At 54.5% G+C, this 27970-nt stretch overlaps 1 protein-coding gene across 5 annotated transcripts; it reads right to left on the bottom strand.

Moving 5' to 3' along the window:
• Positions 1-176: 176 nt before the first annotated feature.
• On the bottom strand, positions 177-27428 carry KANSL3 (KAT8 regulatory NSL complex subunit 3). 5 transcript variants are annotated; one of them, XM_086865447.1, is made up of 20 exons: positions 27134-27428; positions 25486-25656; positions 23013-23103; positions 20736-20921; positions 20516-20647; positions 19675-19791; positions 18140-18241; positions 16646-16717; positions 15636-15710; positions 14604-14761; positions 13452-13515; positions 12218-12418; positions 10440-10578; positions 6301-6373; positions 4303-4421; positions 3407-3510; positions 1908-2097; positions 927-1036; positions 379-389; positions 177-338 (listed from the first exon to the last, which is right to left on the bottom strand). In XM_086865447.1, the coding sequence occupies exons 1-19, from the start codon at positions 27376-27378 to the stop codon at positions 387-389; spliced, it is 2352 nt and encodes a 783-aa protein (XP_086721573.1). In that variant the 5' UTR covers positions 27379-27428; the 3' UTR covers positions 177-338; positions 379-386. The 5 variants fall into 5 exon arrangements, with proteins under 5 accessions (XP_086721573.1, XP_086721572.1, XP_086721571.1 ...); XM_086865446.1 differs by having other exon boundaries at positions 177-389; XM_086865445.1 differs by lacking the exon at positions 177-338 and having other exon boundaries at positions 386-471.
• Positions 27429-27970: the final 542 nt, after the last annotated feature.

The following is a 27970-nucleotide window of genomic DNA, read 5'->3' as shown; positions in this document are numbered from 1 at the left end:
AGGAATCAATCAATCAATCAACCAAGGAATCTTCCCCCAGGGAATGTTTGGATTTTGGGGGGGGTCTGATGATCCCAGCCAGGAAATTCCAGGATTTTTCTGATCCTTTTCAAAATTCAAACTCCCCCAAATCCGCCCTCAACCAAAATCCAAAATCACGACAAGAATTTCAAAAATTTTTATATAAAAAAATGAAGTTTTTATTAAACAGCGACAAATCCAGAAAAATTCCCGCCCTTTCCCCATTCTGGGGGGGTCCCAGCGTTGTCCCCAAGGCGTCCCCGAGGGTCCCTGGGCTGGGCTGGGGGTCCTGGAGGGACAGGAGCCACCCCTGGGCTTGTGGTGGCCACCCTGGGCTCCTGGTGGTCACCCTGGGCTCCTGGTGGTCACTGTGGAGAAGGGACAGGGGTCAGAGGGTCCTGGTGGCCACCCCAGGTGTCCCCTGGTGCCACCCTGGGCTCCTGGTGGTCACTGTGGAGAGGGGACAGGGGTGGACAGGGGTCAGCAGACCCTGGTGACCACCCCAGGTGTCCCCTGGTGTGGTTTTTGGGAATTTCAGTGTCCCAAAGTGTCCCAAGGTGTCCCCAAAATGTCCCAAAATGTCCCAAGGTGTCCCAAAGTGTCCTAAACTGTCCCCAGAGTGTCCCCAAAGTGTCCCCAGGTGTCCCCAGGTGTCCCCAAGCCCCCCCAGGTGTCCCCAGGTGTGTCCCCAGGTGTCCCCAGGTGTCCCCAGGTGTCCCCAGGTGTCCCCAAGCCCCCCCAGGTGTCCCCAGGTGTGTCCCCAGGTGTCCCCAAGCCCCCCCAGGTGTGTCCCCAGGTGTGTCCCCAAGCCCCCCAGGTGTCCCCAGGTGTCCCCAGGAGTCCCCAGGTGTGTCCCCAGGTGTCCCCAAGCCCCCCAGGTGTCCCCAGGTGTGTCCCCTCCTCACCTGGGGGCCCTGTTGCTGCTCCTCCAGCGGTGGCTGCAGCTGGCTCAGGCTGCCCACGCGGCCGGGCTGGCCCCGCAGCGTCACCGTGATGGTGGTGGGGGCCTTCAGCCCTGCAGGACAGCCCCAAACAACAGCCTGAGACACCCCCAGACAACACCCTGAAACACCCTGAGACACCCTGAAACAACAGCCTGAAACACCCTGAGACACCCTGAGACAACAGCCTGAGACACCCTGAGACACCCTGAGACACCCTGAGACACCCCGAAACAACAGCCTGAGACACCCCCAGACAACACCCTGAAACACCCCCAAACAACAGCCTGAGACACCCCCTGACAACAGCCTGAGACACGCTGAGACAACAGCCTGAGACACCCTGAAACACCCTGAGACACCCCGAAACAACAGCCTGAAACAACACCCTGAGACACCCCCAAACAACAGCCTGAGACACCCCCAGACAACAGCCTGAAACACCCTGAAAACAACACACTGAGACACCCTGAGACACCCCCAAACAACACCCTGAGACACCCCAAGACACCCTGTGAGGTGGGGGTGACACCACGTTTCCCAGGCAGGAAACAACAGCCCAGGAGGAACACTGTGGACCCTCCCAGGGTTCTGAGGTGGAATCAACACCCCAGGGAGCAGCAGCAGCCCCGGGGACGCTCCCAGCCTGAGTTCCCCAACACCCCAGGGAGCAGGAGCAGCTCTGGGGATGGTCCCAGTTCAGGCTTTGAGGTGGAATCAACAGCCCAAGGAGCAGGAGCAGCCCTGGGGACGCCCCCAGCCCCCGTTCCCCAACAGCCCAGGGAGCAGGAGCAGCCCCGGGGACCCTCCCAGCCCCAGTTCTGAGGTGGAATCAACACCCCAGGGAGCAGGAGGAGCCCTGGGGACGCCCCCAGCCCCAGTTCCCCAACACCCCAGGGAGCAGCAGCGGCCCCGGGGACGCCCCCAGCCCCCGTCCCTGCCCACCTGAGCTCTGGCTGGAGATGTGGGCCAGCCCCGGGAGGCTGCTGGCCAGTTTGGCCAGTCCCCCGTTGCTCAGCAGCTGCTGGATGGCCGTGGGCTTGCTGGAGGCTGCCAGGGCCAGCGAGGTGGGCACGGGGATGGTGCTGATGGTGGCCAGGCTCTGCAGGGCCCCCGGCGCCTTCAGAGCCGAGCTCTGGGGGTCACAGCGCGGCTCTGAGCGGCTGGAGCCGCTGCTGCAGCACCCCGAGCCCCCCTGAGCCCCCCTGAGCCCCCTGGGGCCACCCCGAGCCCCTGGGGACCACCCTGAGCCCCCCTGAGCCCCCTGGGGACCACCCTGAGCCCCCCTGAGCCCCCTGGGGACCACCCTGAGCCCCCTGGGGCCCCCCTGAGCCCCCCTGAGCCCCCTGGGGCCACCCCGAGCCCCCCTGAGCCCCCCTGAGCCCCCTGGGGCCACCCCGAGCCCCCCTGAGCCCCCTGGGGACCACCCTGAGCCCCTGGGGCCACCCTGAGCCCCCTGGGGACCACCCTGAGCCCCCTGGGGACCACCCCAAGCCCCCTGGGGACCACCCTGAGCCCCCCTGAGCCCCCTGGGGCCACCCAGAGCCCCCTGGGGCCACCCTGAGCCCCCTGAGCCTCCTGGGGACCACCCTGAGCCCCCTGGGGCCACCCTGAGCCCCCTGGGGACCACCCTGAGCCCCCTGGGGCCACCCTGAGCCCCCCAGAACCCCCTGGGGACCACCCAGAGCCCCCCTGAGCCCCTGGGGACCACCCCGAGCCCCCCTGAGCCCCCTGGGGACCACCCCGAGCCCCCCCGAGCCCCCTGGGGCCACCCTGAGCCCCCTGGGGCCACCCTGAGCCCCCCTGAGCCCCCTGGGGACCACCCTGAGCCCCCCTGAGCCCCCTGGGGACCACCCCGAGCCCCCTGAGCCCCCTGGGGACCACCCCGAGCCCCCCTGAGCCCCCTGGGGCCACCCTGAGCCCCCTGGGGACCACCCTGAGCCCCCTGGGGCCACCCCGAGCCCCTGGGGACCACCCCGAGCCCCCCTGAGCCCCCTGGGGCCACCCTGAACCCCTGGGGACCACCCTGAACCCCTGGGGACCACCCCGAGCCCCCCTGAGCCCCCTGGGGACCACCCTGAGCCCCCTGGGGCCACCCTGAGCCCCCTGGGGACCACCCCGAGCCCCCCTGAGCCCCCTGGGGCCACCCTGAGCCCCCTGGGGACCACCCCGAGCCCCTGGGGACCACCCCGAGCCCCCCTGAGCCCCCTGGGGCCACCCTGAGCCCCCTGGGGACCACCCCGAGCCCCTGGGGACCACCCTGAGCCCCTGGGGACCACCCCGAGCCCCTGGGGACCACCCCGAGCCCCCCTGAGCCCCCTGGGGACCCCCAAACCCCCCTGGTGTCCCTTGGAGACCTCCCCAAACCCCCCCGGTGTCCCCTGAGGACCCCCAAATCCCCCTGGGGACCCCCAAACCCCCCCGGTGTCCCCAGCCCCGCTGACCTGTCCGGGCGAGGCGCTGGAGGTGACACTGGGGGTGACCTTGGTGGCCACGTCCTGCAGGCTGAAGCTCAGCCCCTGGAGCAGGCTGCTGGCAGAGGCTGCCCCTGGAACACCCCAGACACCCCAAAAATCACCCAGGGACACCCCAAAAATCACCCCAGACACCCCAGACACCCCAAAAATCACCCCGGAACACCCCAGACACCCCAAAAATCACCCAGGGAGCCCAAAAATCACCCTGGGACACCCCAAAAGTCACCCTGGGACACCCCAGACACCCCAGAAATCACCCAGGGAGCCCAAAAATCACCCTGGGACACCCCAGACACCCCAAAAATCACCCCAGACACCCCAAAAATCACCCAGGGAGCCCAAAAATCACCCTGGGACACCCCAGACACCCCAGAAATCATCCAGGGACCCTGCAGGGACACCCCAAATTCCCACCCTGGGCAGTTCCAGCACCCTCTGGGGGGGGTTGAACCTTTCCCAAAACCCCAAAACCCCAAACCCCACCCCAAACCCCCTTGGGGGGTCCCCCCACACCCCAAAGCCCCCCGGGGGTCCCCCCAAACCCCCCCAGCAGGGTCAGTACCGGGCAGGGCCGGGCCGGGCTGGCTCTGGTTGCCCGTGGCCACCAGCCGGTTCTGCAGGGCCGGGAACGGGGGGTCCCCCCACACCCCAAAGCCCCCCGGGAGGGTGAGGAGGGTCCCCCCAAACCCCCCAGGACAGGTCGGTACCTGTCAGGGCCGGGCTGGGCTGGCTCTGGTTGCCCGTGGCCACCAGCCGGTTCTGCAGGGCCGGGAACGGGGGGTCCCCCCACACCCCCCCCGGGGGTCCCCCCACACCCCAAAGCCCCCCGGGGGTCCCCCCAAACCCCCCAGCAGGGTCAGTACCTGTCAGGGCAGGGCTGGGCTGGCTCTGGTTGCCCGTGGCCACCAGCCGGTTCTGCAGGGCCGGGAACGCTCCGGGAGCCTGAGCCGGGCTCAGGGAGACCTCGGGGCTTGAGCTGAGCCTAAAGGGACAGACAGGTGAGGGGGGACACCTGGGACAGGGGGGGACAGGTGGGATAGGTGTGGACAGGTGGGGACAGGACAGGACAGGTGGGGACAGGTGGGGATGGGTGGAGATGGGTGGGGACAGGTGGGGACAGGTGGGGACAGGTGGGACAGGTGGGGATGGGTGGGGACAGGTGGGGACAGGTGGGGACAGGTGGGGATGGGTGGGGACAGGTGGGGACAGGTGGGGACAGGTGGGACAGGTGGGGACAGGTGGGACACTGGGACAGGTGGGGACAGGTGGGGACAGGTGGGGACAGGTGGGGACAGGTGGGACAGGTGGGGACAGGTGGGACACTGGGACAGGTGGGGACAGGTGGGGACAGGTGGGGACAGGTGGGGACAGGTGGGACAGGTGGGGACAGGTGGGATAGGTGTGGACAGGTGGGACACTGGGACAGGTGGGGACAGGTGGGGACAGGTGGGGACAGGTGGGGACAGGTGGGGACAGGTGGGATAGGTGTGGACAGGTGGGACACTGGGACAGGTGGGACAAGACAGGACAGGTGGGGACAGGTGGGGACGGGTGGGGACAGGTGGGACAAGACAGGGGGGGACAGGTGTGGACAGGTGGGACACTGGGACAGGTGGGGACAGGTGGGGACAGGTGGGGACAGGTGGGGACAGGTGGGGACAGGTGGGACAGGTGGGGACAGGTGGGATAGGTGTGGACAGGTGGGACACTGGGACAGGTGGGACAAGACAGGACAGGTGGGGACAGGTGGGGACGGGTGGGGACAGGTGGGACAAGACAGGGGGGGACAGGTGTGGACAGGACAGGACAGGTGGGGACAGGTGGGACAGGACAGGACAGGTGGGGACAGGTGGGACAGGACAGGACAGGTGGGGACAGCTCAGGACAGGTGTGACACTCAGGACAGGTGTGACACTCAGGTGTGACAGGTGTGACACTCAGGACAGGTGTGACACTCAGGTGTGACACTCAGGTGTGACACTCAGGACAGGTGTGACACTCAGGTGTGACACTCAGGTGTGACACTCAGGACAGGTGTGACACTCAGGTGTGACACTCAGGTGTGACACTCAGGACAGGTGTGACACTCAGGTGTGACACTCAGGTGAAATAGATGAAATATAGAAAAATAAATATAAAATATAAATAAAATATAGAAAAATTAATATAAAATATAGATAATATATATAAAAACATATAAAAATATAAAAATATAACGAATATAATAAATAATAAAAATATAATAAAATGTAATAAATATCTATATATGATACATATATAAAATATATATAAAATATATAAAAATATATAATAATAGTAACAACAACAACAATAATAATAATGATAATAATAATGATAACAAAATAATAATAATAATAATAATAATAATAATTAGCACTCACTTTTGGCTGCAGAACATTCCCGGGATAAATAACAATAATAATGATAATAATAATGATAATAATAATGATAATAATAATAATAATAATAATAATAATAATAATAATAGTAATAATAATAATAATAATCCCCACTCACTTTTGGCTGCAGAACATTCCCGGGATTAATAATAATAACAATAATAACAATGATAATAATAATAATAATAATAATAATAATAATAATAATAATAATAATAATAATAATAATAATAATAATAATAATAATAACAATAACAATAATAATAATAATAATAATCCCCACTCACTTTTGGCTGCAGAACATTCCCGGGATAAATAACAATAATAATAATAATAATAATGATAATAATGATAATAATGATAATAATAATAATAACAATAATAATAATAATAATAATAATAATAATAATAATAATAATAATGATAATAATCCCCACTCACTTTTGGCTGCAGAACATTCCCGGGATTTCCTTGGAGCCGGAATTTCCGAGGGGCAGCGATTTCCCGGAGACACCTGGAAAAGAAATCCCGGGAAAATCCTGAATTCCCGGATCCTCTGGAATTCCTGAGGAAATTCCCAGTGGAAAAAATAAATTCATGGAATTGGGGGCAGCCAGGGGGGGAAATCACTTCCCAGGAAATTCCAGGAGGAAAAATTCCAGGAATAAAAATTCCAATTAATGAATTAATTCATGGAATTAATTGGGAATCACTTCCCAGGAAACTCCAGGAGGAAAAATTCCAGGAATAAAAATTCCAATTAATGAATTAATTAATGGAATTAATTGGGAAATCGCTTCCCAGGAAATTCCAGGAGGAAAAATTCCAATTAAAAAATTAATTGGGAATTAATTTGGAATCGTTTCCCAGAAAATTCCAGGAGGAAAAATTCCAATTAAAAAAATTAATTAAAGGAATTAGAGGGGAAATCACTTCCCAAAATTCCAATTAAAAAATTCCAGGAGTAAAAATTCCAGGAATAAAAATTCCAATTAATGAATTAATGAATGGAATTAAGGGGGAATCACTTCCCAGGAAATTCCAGGAGGAAAAATTCCAATTAAAAAATCCCAAAATTCAAAATTCCAATTAAAAAAATTCCAGGAATAAAAATTCCAGGAGTAAAAATTCCAATTAAAAAATCCCAAGAGTAAAAAATCCAGTTAAAAAATTCCAGGAGTAAAAATTCCAATTAAAAAAATCCCAAAATTCAAAATTCCAATTAAAAAACTCCAGGAATAAAAATTCCAGGAGTAAAAATTCCAATTAAAAAATTCCAGGAATAAAAATTCCAATTATTAAAAAATTCCAGGAATAAAAATTCCAATTAATGAATTAATTAATGGAATAAAGGGGGAATCACTTCCCAGGAAATTCCAGGAGGAAAAAATTCCAATTAAAAAATCCCAAAATTCAAAATTCCAATTAAAAAATTCCAGGAATAAAAATTCCAATTATTAAAAAATTCCAGGAATTTTCCAGCCTCCTTTCCAAGCACAAATCCCTTTTCCCGAAGTTTTTCCCATCCCAGATTTTGTGATTTTTTATTTTTGGGTGGATTTGGGGGGATTTTGGTCGAAGGCGCTTTATTAAAAACACGGCATCGGAAATTGCTGGAATTTCTTTTATTTCCCTTGGATTTTCCTTTCCTGCTGAATTCATTCCTCATCCCAAATCCTGGATTTTTTTTTAAATTCTGGAATTCATTTCCTTGCTGTGGAAAGAAGGGAAAGGTTGGAAAATTAAAAAAATATTTAAAAAAATTAAATTAAATTAAAAAAATTAAAATAAAAAATTAAATTAAAAAAATGAAATGATGAAAGAAATGAAATTAAAAAAATAAATTGAAAAAATGAAATTAAAGAATAAAATTTAAAAAATGAAATGATGAAAGGAATGAAATTAAAAAAATAAATTGAAAAAATGAAATTAAAAAATTAAATTTAAAAAATGAAATTAAAGTTAAGAAATTAAATTAAAAAAATAAATAAAAAAACAAAAAAAAAATTTAAAAATTAAATTTAAAAAAAATAAGTTAAAAAAATTAAATAAAAAAATTAAAGAAATTAAATCAAAGAAATAAATTAAAAAATTAAATTAAAGAAATGAAATTTAAAAAATGAAATTAAAGAAATTAAATCAAAGAAATAAATTAAAAAATTAAAGAAATTAAATTTAAAAAATAAATTAAAAAATAAATAAATTTTAAAAAATTAAAAATTAAATTAAAAAATTAAATTAAAAAAATTAAATTAAAGACATTAAAGACATTAAATTAAAAAGATTAAATTAAAAAAAATTAAAAATTTAAATTAATTTAATTAAAGAAATTAAATTCAAAAGATTAAATTAAGAAGATTAAATTAGAAAAAACGAAAAATTAAATTAAAAATTAGAATTAAATTATTATTAATAATATTACTATTACTATTAATAAAGAAAAAATTATAATAACGATAATAATAATGGTAGTAATAATAATAGAAATAATAATAAAAAAATAATAGAAATATTAGAAATAATAGGAATAGTAATAATGATAATGTTAATAATAATAATAAAAATACTAATAAAAATAATAATAGAAATAATAGAAATTATAGGAATAGTAATAATAATAATAATAGAAATAACAGAAATAGAAATAGAAATAATATAAAATAATAAAAACACCCCAGGTGTCCAGGTGACACCCATGGGTGTACAGGTGACACCCATGTGTACAGGTGACACCCATGGGTGTACAGGTGACACCCACAGGTGTGTACAGGTGACACCCCAGGTGTACAGGTGACACCCATGAGTGTGCAGTGTGCTCCAGGTGACACCCCAGGTGTACAGGTGACACCCATGGGTGTACAGGTGACACCCACAGGTGTGTACAGGTGACACCCATGGGTGCACAGGTGACACCCATGTGTACAGGTGACACCCATGGGTGTACAGGTGACACCCCAGGTGTACAGGTGACACCCACGGGTGTACAGGTGACACCCCAGGTGTACAGGTGACACCCATGAGTGTGCAGTGTGCTCCAGGTGACACCCACAGGTGTGTACAGGTGACACCCATGGGTGTACAGGTGACACCCACAGGTGTGTACAGGTGACACCCATGGGTGTACAGGTGACACCCAGGTGTACAGATGACACCCATGGGTGTACAGGTGACACCCCATGTGTACAGGTGACAGCCATGGGTGTACAGGTGACACCCCAGGTGTGTACAGGTGACACCCATGAGTGTGCAGTGTGCTCCAGGTGACACCCACAGGTGTACAGGTGACACCCCAGGTGTACAGGTGACACCTCAGGTGCACAGGTGACACCCATGTGTACAGGTGACACCCATGGGTGTACAGGTGACACCCATGGGTGTGTACAGGTGACACCCATGGGTGTACAGGTGACACCCATGTGTACAGGTGACACCCATGGGTGTACAGGTGACACCCATGGGTGTGTACAGGTGACACCCATGGGTGTACAGGTGACACCCATGGGTGTACAGGTGACACCCCAGGTGTACAGGTGACACCCACGGGTGTACAGGTGACACCTCAGGTGTACAGGTGACACCCATGTGTACAGGTGACACCCACGGGTGTACAGGTGACACCCCAGGTGTACAGGTGACACCCATGAGTGTGCAGTGTGCTCCAGGTGACACCCACGGGTGTACAGGTGACACCCATGGGTGTACAGGTGACACCCACAGGTGTGTACAGGTGACACCCCAGGTGTACAGGTGACACCCAGGTGTGTACAGGTGACACCCCAGGTGTACAGGTGACACCCATGAGTGTGCAGTGTGCTCCAGGTGACACCCACAGGTGTGTACAGGTGACACCCATGGGTGTACAGGTGACACCCACAGGTGTGTACAGGTGACACCCATGGGTGTACAGGTGACACCCAGGTGTACAGATGACACCCATGGGTGTACAGGTGACACCCCATGTGTACAGGTGACAGCCATGGGTGTACAGGTGACACCCCAGGTGTGTACAGGTGACACCCATGAGTGTGCAGTGTGCTCCAGGTGACACCCACAGGTGTACAGGTGACACCCCAGGTGTACAGGTGACACCTCAGGTGCACAGGTGACACCCATGTGTACAGGTGACACCCATGGGTGTACAGGTGACACCCATGGGTGTGTACAGGTGACACCCATGTGTACAGGTGACACCCATGGGTGTACAGGTGACACCCACGGGTGTACAGGTGACACCCAGGTGTGTACAGGTGACACCCCAGGTGTACAGGTGATTGTTTGGGAATGTTGGGAATGGATGGGATTGTTGGGAATGATCAGGAATGTTGGGAATTGTTTGGAATGATCAGGAATTGTTGGGAATGTTGGGAATGTTGGGAATGTTTGGAATGTTTGGAATGTTGGGAATGATCAGGAACGATCAGGAATGTTTGGAATGTTGGGAATGTTGGGAATGATCAGGAATTACCTGGGGCCGCTCTGTCGGCTCGCGGCGTCGGGAAGGGTTGGGAACGATCAGGAATGATCAGGAATGTTGGGAATGATCAGGAATGTTTGGAATTGTTTGGAATGTTGGGGATTACCTGGGGCCGCTCTGTCGGCTCGCGGCGTCGGGCGCCTCGGCAGCGGCGCGGCTCCGGCCGGGCCCGGCTTGGGAAGGGACAGCGCGGCCACCTTGGCCTTGGGGCTGGAGGTCGGACTGCTGGACACGCTGGAGAGATCCTGAGGGACAGACGGACACCGGGATCAGCCGGGGGATTGGGGGAAAAATCTGGGAATTCTGGGATTTGGGGAAAAAATCTGGGAATTCTGGGATTTGGGAAGTTTGGGAATGAAAATCTGATAATTCTGGGATTTTTAAGGCTGGAAAGGGAAATCTGATCATTCTGGAGATGCTGGAGAGATCCTGAGGGACAGACGGACACCGGGATCAGCCGGGGGATTGGGGAAAAATCTGGGAATTTTCCAAAGCTCCCATCCCAAAAATCCATTTCTGGACATTTTTTGGTCATTTTCGGCCATTTTTTGGCCATTTTCACCCATTTTTAGCCATTTTTTGTCCATTTTCACCCATTTTCAGCCATTTTTCCACCATTTTTTGTCCATTTTCACCCATTTTTAGCCATTTTTTGTCAATTTTCGCCCATTTTTAGCCATTTTTAGCCATTTTTTGGCCATTTTCGCCCATTTTCAGACATTTTTTGACCATTTTTGTCCATTTTTGTCCATTTTTCCACCATTTTTGTCCATTTTTGTCCATTTTTAGACCATTTTTCTCCATTTCCACCCATTTTTGTCCATTTTTGTCCATTTTTAGACCATTTTTTGTCCATTTTCACCCATTTTTGTCGATTTTTGTCCATTTTTAGACCATTTTTCTCCATTTTCACCCATTTTTCTCCATTTTTAGCCATTTCTCCACCATTTTTTCTCCATTTCCACCCATTTTTGTCCATTTTTGTCCATTTTTTCTCCATTTTCACCCATTTTCAGCCATTTCTCAACCATTTTTTGTCCATTTTTCTCCATTTTTTCTCCATTTCCACCCATTTTTCTCCATTTATTCTCCATTTCCACCCATTTTTGTCCATTTTTAGCCATTTCTCCACCATTTTTCTCCATTTCCACCCATTTTTCTCCATTTTTTCTCCATTTTCACCCATTTTCAGCCATTTTTCAACCATTTTTTCTCCATTTTCACCCATTTTTGTCCATTTTTTCTCCATTTCCACCCATTTTTCTCCATTTTTCCTCCATTTCCACCCATTTTTTCTCCATTTTCACCCATTTTCAGCCATTTCTCAACCATTTTTTGTCCATTTTTCTCCATTTTTTCTCCATTTCCACCCATTTTTGTCCATTTTTAGCCATTTCTCCACCATTTTTCTCCATTTCCACCCATTTTTCTCCATTTTCCTCCATTTCCACCCATTTTTCTCCATTTTTCCTCCATTTCCACCCATTTTTGTCCATTTTTTCTCCATTTCCACCCATTTTTCTCCATTTTTTCTCCATTTCCACCCATTTTTGTCCATTTTTTTTCCATTTCCACCCATTTTTCTCCATTTTCACCCATTTTTGTCCATTTTTGTCCATTTTTGTCCATTTTTAGACCATTTTTCTCCATTTTTGTCCATTTTTGTCCATTTTTTCTCCATTTTCACCCATTTTCAGCCATTTCTCAACCATTTTTCTCCATTTTCACCCATTTTTTCTCCATTTCCACCCATTTTTGTCCATTTTTCCTCCATTTCCACCCATTTTTCTCCATTTTCCTCCATTTCCACCCATTCCCCCCACTCCCCTCCATCCCCACCCCACCAGCCCCCGTTTCCCCCCCAGAATCGCCCCCAAGCGCCACCTCGGAGCCCGAGGGCGAGGCGGGGACCCTGGGGGCGGGCGAGGGGGCGCGGCCGCCGCGCTCGGGGGCGTCCGGGGCCGGGTCCCGCCGGCCGCCGTCCCGCGCCTTCCTCTTCCTCTCCGCCTCCAGCTCCCGCGGCTCCGGGCCCGGCTGCGCCTCGGGGCGGCCCAGGATTCCCGCCAGGAAATCCGCGATCTCGTCCTGGGGATGGGATTTTGGGAGGAAAAATGAGGAGTTAGGATTTTGGGGTGAAAAATGGGGGTTTTGGGGTGAAAAATGGGGATTTTTGGGTGAAAAATGGGGGTTTTGGGTAAAAAAATGGGGGTTTTGGGGTGAAAAATGAGGATTTTTGGGCAAAAAATGGGGGTTTTGGGTAAAAAAATGGGGGTTTTGGGGTGAAAAATGAGGATTTTTGGGTGAAAAATGGGGGTTTTGGGTAAAAAAATGGGGGTTTTGGGGTGAAAAATGAGGATTTTTGGGCAAAAAATGGGGGTTTTGGGTAAAAAAATGGGGGTTTTGGGGTGAAAAATGAGGATTTTTGGGTGAAAAATGAAGGGTTTTGGGGTGAAAAATGGGGATTTTTGGGGTGAAAAATGGGGATTTTGGGATGAAAAATGGGGGGTTTGGGATAAAAAATGGGGGGTTTGGGGTGAAAAATGAGGGGTTTGGGGTAAAAAATGAGGATTTTAGGGATGGAAATGGAATATTCCCCAAACAATGGGTGGTTTGAAGGTTGGGAATTGATGGATTTGGGACATTTTGGGATAAAAAAACCGAAAAAACGGCGTTTTCTCCCCAAATCCCAAATCCCAGAGACACTCAGGGATCTCCCAAATCCCCTCTGAGGTCAGGAATTGATGGATTTGGGATTTTTTGGGATAAAAAACCCCAAAAACAGAGTTTTATCCCCAAATTCTAAATCAGGGAATATCCCAAATCCCCTCTGAGGTTGGGAATTGATGAATTTGGGATATTTTAGGATAAAAAAACCCCAAAACCAGAGTTTTCTCCTCAAATCCCAAATCAGGGATCTCCAAAATCCCCTCTGAGGTTGGGAATTGATGGATTTGGGATATTTTAGGATAAAAAACCCCAAAAAACGGCGTTTTCTCCCCAAATCCCAAACCCCAGAGACACTCAGGGATCTCCCAAACCCCCTCTGAAGAGAGAATTCCCAAATTTCCACCCTTTTCCAGAAGATTCCTTCCCTTTTGGGATGCAAAATGCGAATTACCTGGATGCACCTGTCCACCATGCTCTGGGTCAGACCTTCGGATTTCTTCTTGGCTTTGCTTATCCTAAAGGAAATAAAAAAAAACCCAATAAAAGTGAAAATCCACAGCTGATGAGGAAAAAAAATCATTTTTTGGGGCCCCCCAGAGAGTTTGGTGAAGGAAATTTGAGATTTCAGAGCTCTTAATTCACACCTGGGATTTTCTCTCGTTTTTTTCTCATTTTTCTCTCATTCTTCTCTCGTTTTTTTCTCATTTTTCTCTCATTTTTTTCTCATTTCTCTCATCTTTTTCTTATTTTTTTCTAATTTTGTTCTCATTTTTTTCTCGTTTTTCTCTCATTTTTTTCTCTTTTTTTTCTAATTTTTTTCTCATTTTTTTCTCATTTTCCTCTCATTTTTTTTTCATTTTTTTTCTAATTTTTCTCTTATTTTTTTCTCGTTTTTCTCTCAATTTTTTCTTTTTTTTCTCATTTTTCTTTCATTTTTCTCATTTTTCTCTCATTTTTTTCTCATTTTTTTCTCATTTTTCTCTCATTTTTTTCTCATTTTTCTCTCGTTTTTTTCTCCTTTTTCTCTCATTTTTTCCTCATTTTTTATCATTTTTCTCTCATTTTTTTCTCCTTTTTCTCTCATTTTTTTCTCCTTTTTTATCATTTTTCTCTCATTTTTCTCTCATTTTTCTCTCATTTTTCTCTCATTTTTTCTCATTTTTCTCTCATTTTCCTCTCATTTTTCTTTAACTTTTCTCTCATTTTTCTCTCAGTTTTCTCTAATTCTTCCCAGAAAAAGCCGATCCCAGTGCCCAGAATTCCCAGGAAAAGCCAATCCCAGAGCCCAGAATTCCCAGGAAAAGCCGCTCCCAGAGCCCAGAATTCCCGGGAAAAGCCGCTCCCGGTGCCAGAATTCCCGGGAAAAGCCGATCCTGGTGCCAGAATTCCCGGGAAAAGCCGATCCCAGTGCCAGAATTCCCGGGAAAAGCCGATCCCAGAGCCCAGAATTCCCGGGAAAAGGGGAACCCCCAGCCCAGAATTCCCGGGAAAAGCCGCTCCCAGTGCCCAGAATTCCCGGGAAAAGCCGCTCCTGGTGCCAGAATTCCCAGGAAAAGCCGCTCCCAGAGCCCAGAATTCCCAGGAAAAGCCGCTCCCGGCTCACCGCAGGTTGTCGTCGGCTCCCCCCACCACCACCAGGCTGTTTTCCGCACGGATCTTTTCCCGGAAATCCTCCATGGCCTCGGCGTTGCACTGCAGGGAATTCTGCCCGATGACGAAGAGCACCGGGGTCTTCATCTCCAGCAGGGGATCGTCCACGTCCTGCCGGGAAAGGAGCGGGAATCCCGGGAATCCCGGGAATTCCGGGGCGGGAGGGAGCGGGAAAAATAACGGGAATTATGGGATGGGAGGGAGCGGGAAAAACGGGATGGGATGGAGAAGGAAAAATGGGAATTCTGGGATGGGAGGGAGCGGGAAGAATGGGAATTCTGGGATGCAGCAGGAAAAGGAGGAGGAGGAAGGAGGAGGAGGAAGGAGGAGGAGCAGGAGGAGGAAGAGGAAGGAGGAAGAGGAAGGAGGAGGAGGAGGAGGAGGAGGAGGAAGGAGAAGGAAGGAGGAAGGAGGAAGAGGAAGGAGGAGGAGGAGGAGGAGGAGGAGGAAGGAGAAGGAAGGAGGAGGAAGGAGGAGGAGGAGGAGGAAGGAGAAGGAAGGAGGAGGAAGGAGGAAGGAGGAAGAGGAAGGAGGAGGAGGAAGGAGGAGGAGGAAGGAAGGAGGAAGAGGAAGGAGGAGGAGCAGGAGGAGGAAGGAGGAGGAAGGAGGAAGAGGAAGGAGGAGGAAGAGGAAGGAGGAGGAAGAAGAAGGAGGAGGAGGAGGAGGAGGAGGAGGAAGGAGGAAGAGGAAGGAGGAAGAGGAAGGAGGAAGAGGAAGAAGGAAGAGGAAGGAGGAGGAAGGAGGAGGAAGAGGAAGGAGGAAGAGGAAGGAGGAGGAGGAGGAGGAGGAAGAGGAAGGAGGAGGAGGAGGAGGAGGAGGAAGGAGGAGGAAGAGGAAGGAGGAGGAGGAGGAGGAGGAGGAAGGAGGAAGAGGAAGGAGGAGGAGGAAGGAGGAAGAGGAAGGAGGAGGAAGAGGAAGGAGGAGGAAGGAGGAGGAAGGAGGAAGAGGAAGGAGGAGGAGCAGGGCGCTCCCGGCAGCTCCTCACCCCGCGGGGGCCGTCCACGGTGAGCAGAGGGAAACCGAGGCACACGACGGCGGTGACGTATTCCATCACGGAAACCTGCGGGGGGGACAACAGTCGGCATTCCCGGAGTTCCTGAGGGACGGATTCCAGCTGGGAACAGGAACAGTCGGCATTCCCGGAGGAGGGGACACTCAGGAAGTGACACTCAGCAGGTGACACCCGGCAGGTGACACTCGGCAGGGGACACTCGGTGACACTTGGCAGGTGACACTCAGCAGGTGACACTCAGCAGGTGACACTCGCCAGGGGACACACAGGAGGTGACACTCGGTGACACTCAGCAGGGGAAACTCAGCAGGGGAAACTCAGCAGGTGACACTCAGCAGGTGACACACAGGAGGTGACACTCGGCAGGTGACACTCGGTGACACTCAGCAGGGGACACTCAGCAGGTGACACACAGGAGGTGACACTCAGCAGGTGACACTCAGCAGGTGACACACAGGAGGTGGCACTCGGCAGGGGACACTTGGTGACACTCGGCAGGTGACACTCAGCAGGTGACACACAGGAGGTGACACCCAGCAGGTGACACTCGGCAGGTGACACTGAGCAGGTGACACCCAGCAGGGGACACTCAGCAGGTGACAGCAGGTGACACTCAGGAGGTGACACTCGGCAGGTGACACTCGGCAGGTGACACTTGGCAGGTGACACACAGGAGGTGACAGCAGGTGACACTCAGCAGGTGACACCCAGCAGGTGACACTCGGCAGGTGACACTCAGCAGGTGACACCCAGCAGGTGACACTCGGCAGGTGACACCCAGCAGGTGACACTCAGCAGGTGACACACAGGAGGTGACACTCAGCAGGTGACACTCAGCAGGGGACACTCAGCAGGTGACACCCGGCAGGTGACACTCAGCAGGGGACACTCGGCAGGTGACACTCAGCAGGGGACACTCGGTGACACCCGGCAGGTGACACACAGGAGGTGACAGCAGGTGACACCCGGCAGGTGACACTCACGTGACAGGCCACCAGGGCGCCGGTGTTCCAGCCGATCAGGACGATCTGCTTGTGGGAGAAGTGGTTGTGGATCTGCGGGACAACAACGGCACAGCTGGAGACAGGGCAGGGACAGCGGGTGACGGACAGGGGACGGCTGGCACGGGGTAGGGCGTGGGGTGTGCGGGGTGTACAGGTGTACAGGTGTACAGGGTGTACAGGTGTACAGGGTGTGCAGGGGTGTGGGGTGTACAGGTGTGCAGGGTGTGCAGGTGTGCAGGGTGTGCAGGTGTGCAGGGGTGTGGGGTGTACAGATGTACAGGGTGTACAGGTGTACAGGGGTGTGGGGTGTACAGGTGTGCAGGGTGTACAGGTGTACAGGGGTGTGGGGTGTACAGGTGTGCAGGGTGTACAGGTGTACAGGGTGTACAGGTGTACAGGTGTACAGGGTGTACAGGGGTGTGGGGTGTACAGGTGTGCAGGGTGTGGGGCAGGTGTACAGGTCTGTGCAGGTGTACAGGTGTACAGGGTGTACAGGTGTACAGGGTGTGCAGGGTGTCCAGGTGTGCAGTGTACAGGTGTGCAGTGTACAGGTGTACAGGGGGTGTCCAGGTGCCTACAGGTGTGCAGGGGGTGTCCAGGTGTGTCCAGGTGTGTCCAGGTGTGCTGTGTACAGGTGTGCAGGGGGTGTCCAGGTGTGTCCAGGTGTGCTGTGTACAGGTGTACAGGTGTGCAGGGTGTGTCCAGGTGTGTCCAGGTGTACAGGTGTGTCCAGGTGTGCAGTGTCCAGGTGTGCAGGGTGTGTCCAGGTGTGTCCAGGTGTGCAGTGTCCAGGTGTGCAGGGTGTGTCCAGGTGTGTCCAGGTGTGCAGTGTACAGGTGTGCAGGGTGTGTCCAGGTGTGTCCAGGTGTACAGGTGTGTCCAGGTGTGTCCAGGTGTGCTGTGTCCAGGTGTCCACGTGTGTCCAGGTGTGTCCAAGTGTGCAGTGTACAGGTGTCCAGGTGTGCAGGGAGTGTCCAGGTGTGTCCAGGTGTGTCCAGGTGTGCTGTGTACAGGTGTACAGGTGTGCAGGGAGTGTCCAGGTGTGTACAGGTGTGTCCAGGTGTGCAGGGAGTGTCCAGGGGGTGTCCAGGTGTGTCCAGGTGTGCAGTGTACAGGTGTGCAGGGGGTGTCCAGGTGTGTCCAGGTGTGCAGTGTACAGGTGTCCAGGTGTGTACAGGGGTGTCCAGGTGTACAGGTCCAGGTGTGTCCAGGTGTGCAGGGTGTGTCCAGGTGTGCAGTGTACAGGTGTCCAGGTGTGTGCAGGGAGTGTCCAGGTGTGCTGTGTACAGGTGTACAGGTGTGCAGGGAGTGTCCAGGTGTGTCCAGGTGTGCTGTGTACAGGTGTACAGGTGTGTGCAGGGAGTGTCCAGGTGTGCAGTGTCCAGGTGTACAGGTGTGTCCAGGTGTGTCCAGGTGTGCAGTGTACAGGTGTCCAGGTGTGTCCAGGTGTACAGGTCCAGGTGTGTCCCTCACCTCGGCCACCTTGCCCCTGACGGCGCCGATCATGTGCTCCAGGCACTGCAGCACCCCCACCCCGCTGCCGTTGTTCAGCAGGGACGTGGAGATGGGGATCACCTGTGGGGACAGGGGACACCCGTCACACCTGGGCTGGGGACATCGGTCACACTGGGGCTGGGGACATCGGTCACACCGGGGCTGGGGACACCAGAACAGGCTGGGGACACCAGAACAGGCTGGGGACACCAGAACAGGGCTGGGGACACCCGTCACACCTGGGCTGGGGACACCAGAACAGGCTGGGGACACCCTCCACACCGGGGCTGGGGACACCGGTCACACCGGGGCTGGGGACACCGGTCACACTGGGGCTGGGGACATTGGGGACAGCCAGCAGGGCTGGGGACACCAGAGCAGGACAGGGGACACCAGAGCAGGGCTGGGGACATCAGATCCAGCCCCACAGATCCACACCACACACCCAGCCCCACACATCCAGCCCCACACACCCAGCCCCACACACCCAGCCCCACACACCCAGCCCCAAACACCCAGCCCCACAGCTCCAGCCCCACAAATCCACCCCACACATCCAGCCCCACACACCCAGCCCCACACACCCAGCCCCACACATCCAGCCCCACACATCCAGCCCCATAAAACCAGCCCCACAGCCCCACCCCACACATCCAGCCCCACACATCCAGCCCCACACATCCACCTCACACACCCAGCCCCACACATCCAGCCCCACACACCCAGCCCCACACATCCAGCCCCACACATCCAGCCCACACATCCACCTCACACATCCAGACCCAGATCCAGCCCCACACACCCAGCCCCACACACCCAGCCTCACACATCCAGCCCCACACATCCAGCCCCACACATCCAGACCCAGATCCAGCCCCACACACCCAGCCCCACACATCCAGCCCCACACACCCAGCCCCACACATCCAGCCCCACACACCCAGCCCCACACACCCAGCCCCACACACCCAGCCCCAAACACCCAGCCCCACAGCTCCAGCCCCACAAATCCACCCCACACATCCAGCCCCACACACCCAGCCCCACACACCCAGCCCCACACATCCAGCCCCACACATCCAGCCCCATAAAACCAGCCCCACAGCCCCACCCCACACATCCAGCCCCACACATCCAGCCCCACACATCCACCTCACACACCCAGCCCCACACATCCAGCCCCACACACCCAGCCCCACACATCCAGCCCCACACATCCAGCCCACACATCCACCTCACACATCCAGACCCAGATCCAGCCCCACACATCCAGCCCCACACATCCAGCCCCAAACACCCAGCCCCACACATCCAGACCCAGATCCAGCCCCACAGCCCCACCCCACACATCCAGCCCCACCAATCCACCCCACACATCCAGCCCCACACATCCAGCCCCAAACACCCAGCCCCACAGCTCCAGCCCCACAGCTCCAGCCCCACAGCCCCAGCCCACAGACCCACCCCACAGACCCAACCCCACACACCCAGCCCCACAGCCCCACCCCACAGACCTTCCCCAGGCAGGAGAGCTGCGACTGCCAGAAGCGCTGCCGTCGGGACGTGGGGAACACGGAGCTGGCGGGGCCGGAGGACGCGATGAGGATCAGCGGCGAGCCCGGCAGTTTGCTCTGCAAAACAGCCGGCTCAGGAACAGCGTTTTCCCAGGAAAAACACCTCCAAACCCCAGGAATTTCCCAGGAAAAACACATCCAAACCCCAGGAATTTCCCAGGAAAAACCTCCAAACCCCAGGGATTTCCCAGGAAAAAACCTCCAAACCCCAGGAATTTCCCAGGAAAAACCTCCAAACCCCAGGAATTTCCCAGGAAAAACCTCCAAACCCCAGGAATTTCCCAGGAAAAACCTCCCTGACCCAGGGTGATAATTTGGGGTGTCCCTGCAGGGTCCCCAGGGTGGGAATTTGGGATGTCCCTGCAGGGTCCCCAGTGATAATTTGGGGTGTCCCTGCAGGGTCCCCAGTGATAATTTGGGGTGTCCCTGCAGGGTCCCAGGGTGATTTTTGGGGTGTCCCTGCAGGGTCCCTGGGTGATTTTTGGGGTGTCCCTGCAGGGTCCCCAGGGTGGAAATTTGGGGTGTCCCTGCAGGGTCCCCAGTGATAATTTGGGGTGTCCCTGCAGGGTCCCAGGGTGATTTTTGGGGTGTCCCTGCAGGGTCCCAGGGTGATTTTTGGGGTGTCTGAGCAGGACCAGGGGCTGGTTCCACGATCCTGGTGATGCCCAAACTCCTCTGAGGGAGCAGCAACAAAGCACAAGAACCCAGGGAGAGGAGAGAGGAAGAGGATGAGAACCCCAACGCTCCGTGGGACCCCCAGAACCCCCCCAGGAGCACTCACAGGTTTATTATGGGACAGAACACCCACAGCCGGGTCCCAGGGCCTCTTGAGCAGCAGTGACAGCGCCTCAGCCCCCGCCGCTCCCGTCTTGGCCGTGGAGGACACCAACATCCTATCGATCAACGCGGGAATCTGCCAGCAACACCCAGTCAGGAGTGAAAAAAACACCCCCAAAACCACCCGAGAACAACCCCAACCCCCGGAAAAAACCATCCATCACCTTTCCTTTCAGGGTCTGCAGGGCGTCCAGGTAAGCAGCCAGCACGGGCAGGCTGAGGGTCTCCACCAGCGTGGTGTGGAGCCACTGGATGAGTTTGGTGTCCCAGTTGACGCTGGCCAGGGCCTGGCGCACGCGGCGGGCGCATTTATCCACCGCGATCCGGCGCAGCACCGGCTCGTTGCAGGCCTGGAAAGGGGGATTCCCAAAGTTCTGGGGGATTCCCAAAGTTCTGGGGGATTCCCAAAGTTCAGGGGGATTCCCAAAGTTCAGGGGGATTCCCAAAGTTTAGAGGAATTCACAAAGTTCAGGGGGATTCCCAAAGTTCTGGGGGATTCCCAAAGGTCGGGGGGATTCCCAAAGGTCGGGGGGATTCCAAAAGTTCTGGGGGATTCCAAAAGTTCAGGGGATTCCCAAAGTTCAGGGGGATTCCCAAAGTTCAGGGGATTCCCAAAGTTCAGGGGGATTCAAAAGTTCGGGGGGATTCCCAAAGTTCAGGGGGATTCCCAAAGTTTAGAGGAATTCACAAAGTTCAGGGGGATTCCCAAAGGTCGGGGGGATTCCCAAAGTTCTGGGGGATTCCCAAAGTTCAGGGGGATTCCCAAAGTTCTGGGGGATTCCCAAAGTTCAGGGGGATTCCCAAAGTTCAGGGGGATTCCCAAAGTTCTGGGGGATTCCCAAAGTTTAGAGGAATTCCCAAAGTTCAGGGGGATTCCCAAAGTTCTGGGGGATTCCCAAAGGTCAGGGGGATTCCCAAAGGTCAGGGGGATTCCCAAAGTTCGGGGGGATTCCCAAAGTTCAGGGGATTCCCAAAGTTCAGGGGGATTCCCAAAGTTCTGGGGGATTCCAAAAGTTCAGGGGGATTCCCAAAGTTCAGGGGGATTCAAAAGTTCAGGGGGATTCCCAAAGTTCAGGGGGATTCCCAAAGTTCGGGGGGATTCCCAAAGTTCAGGGGGATTCCCAAAGTTCGGGGGGATTCCCAAAGTTCAGGGGATTCCTGAAGTTCTGGGGGATTCCCGAAGTTCTGGGGGATTCCCAAAGTTCTGGGGGATTCCCAAAGTTCTGGGGGATTCCCAAAGTTCAGGGGGATTCCCAAAGCTCAGGGGGATTCCCAAAGTTCAGGGGAATGGGGCTGGGACAGGGGGGTTTGGGGTGGATTTTGGGGTTTTGGGGAAGGTTCAACCCCCCCAGTGATAATTTGGGGTGTCCCTGCAGGGTCCCCAGTGATAATTCGGGGTGTCCCTGCAGGGTCCCCAGGATGATAATTTGGGGTGTCCCTGCAGGGTCCCCAGTGATAATTCGGGGTGTCCCTGCAGGGTCCCCAGTGATAATTTGGGGTGTCCCTGCAGGGTCCCCAGGGTGATAATTTGGGGTGTCCCTGCAGGGTCCCCAGTGATAATTTGGGGTGTCCCTGCAGGGTCCCCAGGATGATAATTTGGGGTGTCCCTGCAGGGTCCCCAGTGATAATTTGGGGTGTCCCTGCAGGGTCCCCAGTGATAATTTGGGGTGTCCCTGCAGGGTCCCCAGGGTGATAATTTGGGGTGTCCCTGCAGGGTCCCAGGGTGATAATTTGGGGTGTCTGTGCAGGGTCCCCAGTGATAATTTGGGGTGTCCCTGCAGGGTCCCCAGTGATAATTTGGGGTGTCCCTGCAGGGTCCCAGGGTGATAATTTGGGGTGTCCCTGCAGGGTCCCCAGTGATAATTTGGGGTGTCTGTGCAGGGTCCCAGGGTGATAATTTGGGGTGTCCCTGCAGGGTCCCCAGTGATAATTCGGGGTGTCCCTGCAGGGTCCCCAGTGATAATTTGGGGTGTCTGTGCAGGGTCCCAGGGTGATAATTTGGGGTGTCCCTGCAGGGTCCCCAGTGATAATTCGGGGTGTCCCTGCAGGGTCCCCAGTGATAATTCGGGGTGTCCCTGCAGGGTCCCCAGGGTGATAATTTGGGGTGTCCCTGCAGGGTCCCAGGGTGATAATTTGGGGTGTCCCTGCAGGGTCCCCAGTGATAATTCGGGGTGTCCCTGCAGGGTCCCCAGGGTGATAATTTGGGGTGTCCCTGCAGGGTCCCAGGGTGATAATTTGGGGTGTCCCTGCAGGGTCCCCAGTGATAATTTGGGGTGTCCCTGCAGGGTCCCCAGTGATAATTTGGGGTGTCCCTGCAGGCCCCGTGCTTGCACTGATGATCCACCCAGGCCACTCGGTGATCCCACGGCTCCCAGGAGCCCAAAGAACACCCGGAGGCCACGATTCCCGCCCGGAATTCCCAAGGCCCCAGCCCCTCTCACCCCCTCGTTGGCCAGCCGGGCCAGCCGGTCCGACTGCAGAGCTTTGTGGATCTTGTTGAACAGCTTGTTCTGAGCCATGCTCCAGCCCGTCCTGCGGCACAGACGGACACACGGACACACACACGGACAGACAGACACACGGACACACACACACACAGACACAGACACACAGACACACACACACAGACACAGACACACACACGGACAGACAGACACACGGACAGACAGACACACACACGGACACACACACAGAAACACACACACAGACACACAGACACACACACAGACACAGACACACAGACACACACAGGCAGACAGACACACACACACACGGACAGACAGACACACACACGGACACACACACAGACACACACACACAGACAGACAGACACACACACACAGACAGACACACAGACAGACACACGGACACACACACACACACAGACACAGACAGACACACAGACAGACACACAGACACACACACAGACACAGACACACACACACAGACAGACACACACAGACACACACACAGACAGACACACAGACACAGACACACACAGGCAGACAGACACACACACAGACAGACACACAGACACACACACACAGACACAGACACACAGACACACACACAGACACAGACACACAGACACACACAGAGACACAGACACACACACACACAGACAGACACACACACACACACAGACACAGACACACACAGGCAGACAGACACACACACGGACAGACAGACACACACACACAGACACACACACAGACACAGACAGACACACAGACACACACAGACACACACATGGACAGACACACAGACACACAGACAGACACAGACAGACACACACACACACACACGGACAGACACACAGACACACACACAGACAGACACACACACACACACAGACACACACAGACACAGACACACAGACACACACACGGACAGACAGACACACACACACACACACACAGACACACACACAGACACAGACAGACACACAGACACACACATGGACAGACACACAGACACACAGACAGACACACACACACGGACAGACACACAGACACACACACAGACAGACACACACACACACACAGACACACACAGACACAGACACACAGACACACACAGGCAGACAGACACACACACGGACAGACAGACACACACACACACACAGACACACACACAGACACAGACACACACAGGCAGACAGACACACACACGGACAGACAGACACACACACACAGACACACACACAGACACAGACAGACACACAGACAGACACACAGACAGACAGACAGACGCACAGACACAAACACACAGACACACACACAGACAGACACACGGACACACAGGCAGACACAGACAGACGCACAGACAGACACACAGACACACAGACACACACACACACACAGACACAGACACACGGGGGTCACCCAAACAGCCAAACCCCTCCTGGCTCCTCCTCCTCTCCGCAATCGCCGCCCCGGCCGTTCACGTGATCCTCCTGGATCCCCTTTCTTTGGTGCTCCCAGCCTGGATTCCCATTCCCAGACCACATTCCCAGACCACATTCCCATTCCCACATTCCCATTCCCAGACCACATTCCCAGATTCCCAGCCCACATTCCCATTCCCAGCCCACATTCCCATTCCCAGCCCACATTCCCATTCCCAGATTCCCAGCCCACATTCCCAGATTCCCACATTCCCAGATATTCCCGCATTCCCACCTGTTGACGTGCTCCTCCCAGCCTGGATTCCCATTCCCACACTCCCAGATTCCCAGATTCCCGCACTCCCACCTGTTGACGTGCTCCTCCCAGCCCACATTCCCACATTCCCATTCCCACATTCCCATTCCCACATTCCCAGATATTCCCAGATTCCCACCTGTTGACGTGCTCCTCCCAGCCTGGATTCCCATTCCCACGTTACCAGATATTCCCAGATTTTCCCGCACTCCCACCTGTTCACGTGCTCCTCCCAGCCCAATACCCAGATTCCCACATTCCCATTCCCACATTCCCATTCCCAGATATTCCCAGATTCCCGTTCCCATTCCCACCTGTTGACGTGCTCCTCCCAGCCCAGATTCCCAGATTCCCATTCCCACATTCCCATTCCCAGATATTCCCACACTCCCACCTGTTGACGTGCTCCTCCCAGCCCGGATTCCCATTCCCATTCCCACATTCCCAGATATTCCCAGATTCCCGTTCCCATTCCCACCTGTTGACGTGCTCCTCCCAGCCTGGATTCCCAGATTCCCACATTCCCAGATATTCCCACATTCCCACCTGTTGACGTGCTCCTCCCAGCCTGGATTCCCAGATTCCCACATTCCCAGATATTCCCAGATATTCCCAGATTCCCACCTGTTGACGTGCTCCTCCCAGCCCACATTCCCACATTCCCATTCCCACATTCCCATTCCCACATTCCCAGATATTCCCACATTCCCACCTGTTGACGTGCTCCTCCCAGTCGTCGGGCGGCGGCGGCGCGTCGGCGTCGGTGCGTGCGAACATGACGTGCCGCTCGCACTCGTTCATCACGCTCCGCGCCTTCTGGTTGTCGTACAGCGGCACCGGCGTGGGCGTCACCGTCTCCACGTCGATGGGGACATCGGCCTCCCTGCCCCGGGAACGGCCCTCAGGGCTTTGGGGGGTTTGGGGGGGTTTGGGGGGTTTGAGGGACCCCATGACACCCCAAACTGAGCCTCCTGGGCCACCAAGTTGAGACTCGTGGGCCACCAAACCGAGACCCCTGGGCCAGCAAATTGAGACCTCTGGACACCCCAAACTGAGCCTCCTGGGCCACCAAACTGAGCCCCCTGGACACCCCAAACTGAGACCCCTGGACACCCCAAACTGAGCCTCCTGGGCCACCAAACTGAGCCCCCTGGACACCCCAAACTGAGACCCCTGGACACCCCAAACTGAGACCTCTGGACACCCCAAACTGAGCCCCCTGGACACCCCAAACTGAGCCCCCTGGACACCCCAAACTGAGACCCCTGGACACCCCAAACTGAGCCCCCTGGGCCACCAAACTGAGCCCCCTGGACACCCCAAACTGAGCCCCCTGGACACCCCAAACTGAGACCCCTGGACACCCCAAACTGAGCCCCCTGGGCCACCAAACTGAGCCCCCTGGACACCCCAAACTGAGCCCCCTGGGCCACCAAACTGAGCCCCCTGGACACCCCAAACTGAGCCTCCTGGGCCACCAAACTGAGCCCCCTGGGCCACCAAACTGAGCCCCCTGGACACCCCAAACTGAGACCCCTGGGCCACCAAACTGAGCCCCCTGGGCCACCAAACTGAGCCCCCTGGACACCCCAAACTGAGCCCCCTGGACACCCCAAACTGAGCCCCCTGGACACCCCAAACTGAGACCCCTGGGCCACCAAACTGAGCCCCCTGGACACCCCAAACTGAGCCCCCTGGACACCCCAAACTGAGACCCCTGGACACCCCAAACTGAGACCCCTGGGCCACCAAACTGAGCCCCCTGGGCCACCAAACTGAGCCCCCTGGACACCCCAAACTGAGACCCCTGGGCCACCAAACTGAGTCCCCTGGACACCCCAAACTGAGCCCCCTGGAGCCCACAAACCACGGCCCCTAGACCCCCAAAACAAGGCCCCTGGACACCCCTGGACTCTCCAAACCGAGACCTCTGGACCCCCCAAACCTCTGGACCCCCCAAAGCAGACCCCTCACCCACCAGAACCACCCCAGGCCCTCAGGACCCCCAGTTTTCCCCTCACAACCCCCCCACTCACCCTCATGACCGCCCCCAGCCCCACAGGACCCGCTCCTTTCCCCTCTCAGCCCCTCAGAATCCCCCCAGTTCCCCCTCAGGACCCCCCAGTTCCCCCTCAGGACCCCCCAGTTCCCCCTCAGGACCCCCCAGTTCCCCTCAGGATCACCCAGTTCCCCCTCAGGCCCCTCAGGACCCCCCAGTTCCCCCTCAGGACCCCCCAGTTCCCACTCAAGACCCCTCAATTCCCCCATAGGCCCCTCAGGACCCCCCCAGTTCCCCCTCAAGACCCCCCAGTTCCCCCTCAGGACCCCCCAGTTCCCCCAGTTTCCCCTCCGGTTCTCACGGGGCGCTGCCGAGGTGTCTCCGCGGGGTGAGGAAGAGGAGCCGGGCGGGCCGGGCGGCGCTGGCGTCGGGGTGCGCGCTCCACGGCTTGGCGTAGCTGTGGTCGAGGCACACCAGGTCCAGCTCTCGCTCGTGGGCCGACAGCTGCAGCAGCAGCGACGTGCCCATCCTGCGGGCCGACCACTGCAGCTCGCGCTCCCTGTCGCGCTCCCTGTCGCGATCGCGGTCCCCGGCGCGTTGCGACATGGCGGGAGCCCCGCCCCCTTTGCCCCCTTCCCCTCACGCAGGCGCCGCAAGCCCCGCCCCTCGCCCCGTCCCAGCGCGCGTGCGCGGGGCGCGCTCCCGCCTCCCCTCAGTGCGCGTGCGCGGGGCGCGCTCCCGCCTCCCCTCAGTGCGCGTGCGCGGGACCGCGGGGTGTCCCCGGGGACAGGGACAGAGGGACAGGGACACAGGGACAGAGGGACACAGGGACAGAGGGACACAGGGACACAGGGACACAGGGACACAGGGACACAGGGACAGAGTGACACAGGGACAGGGACACAGGGACAGGGACACAGGGACACAGGGACAGGGACACAGGGACAGGGACACATGGACACAGGGACAGGGATACAGGGACAGGGACACAGGGACACAGGGACAGGGATAGAGGGACACACACAGGGACAGGGACACAGGGACAGAGGGACACAGGGACAGGGACACAGGGACAGGGATAGAGGGACACAGGGACAGAGGGACACAGGGACAGGGATAGAGTGACACAGGGACAGAGGGACACAGGGACACAGGGACAGGGATAGAGGGACAGGGACAGGGATAGAGGGACAGGGAC

This window comes from Cyanistes caeruleus, chromosome 29 (assembly GCF_971803275.1).
Source record: "Cyanistes caeruleus chromosome 29, bCyaCae1.hap1.1, whole genome shotgun sequence".
Lineage (NCBI taxonomy): Eukaryota > Metazoa > Chordata > Aves > Passeriformes > Paridae > Cyanistes > Cyanistes caeruleus.
This window is presented reverse-complemented; position numbering and strand designations above follow the sequence as displayed.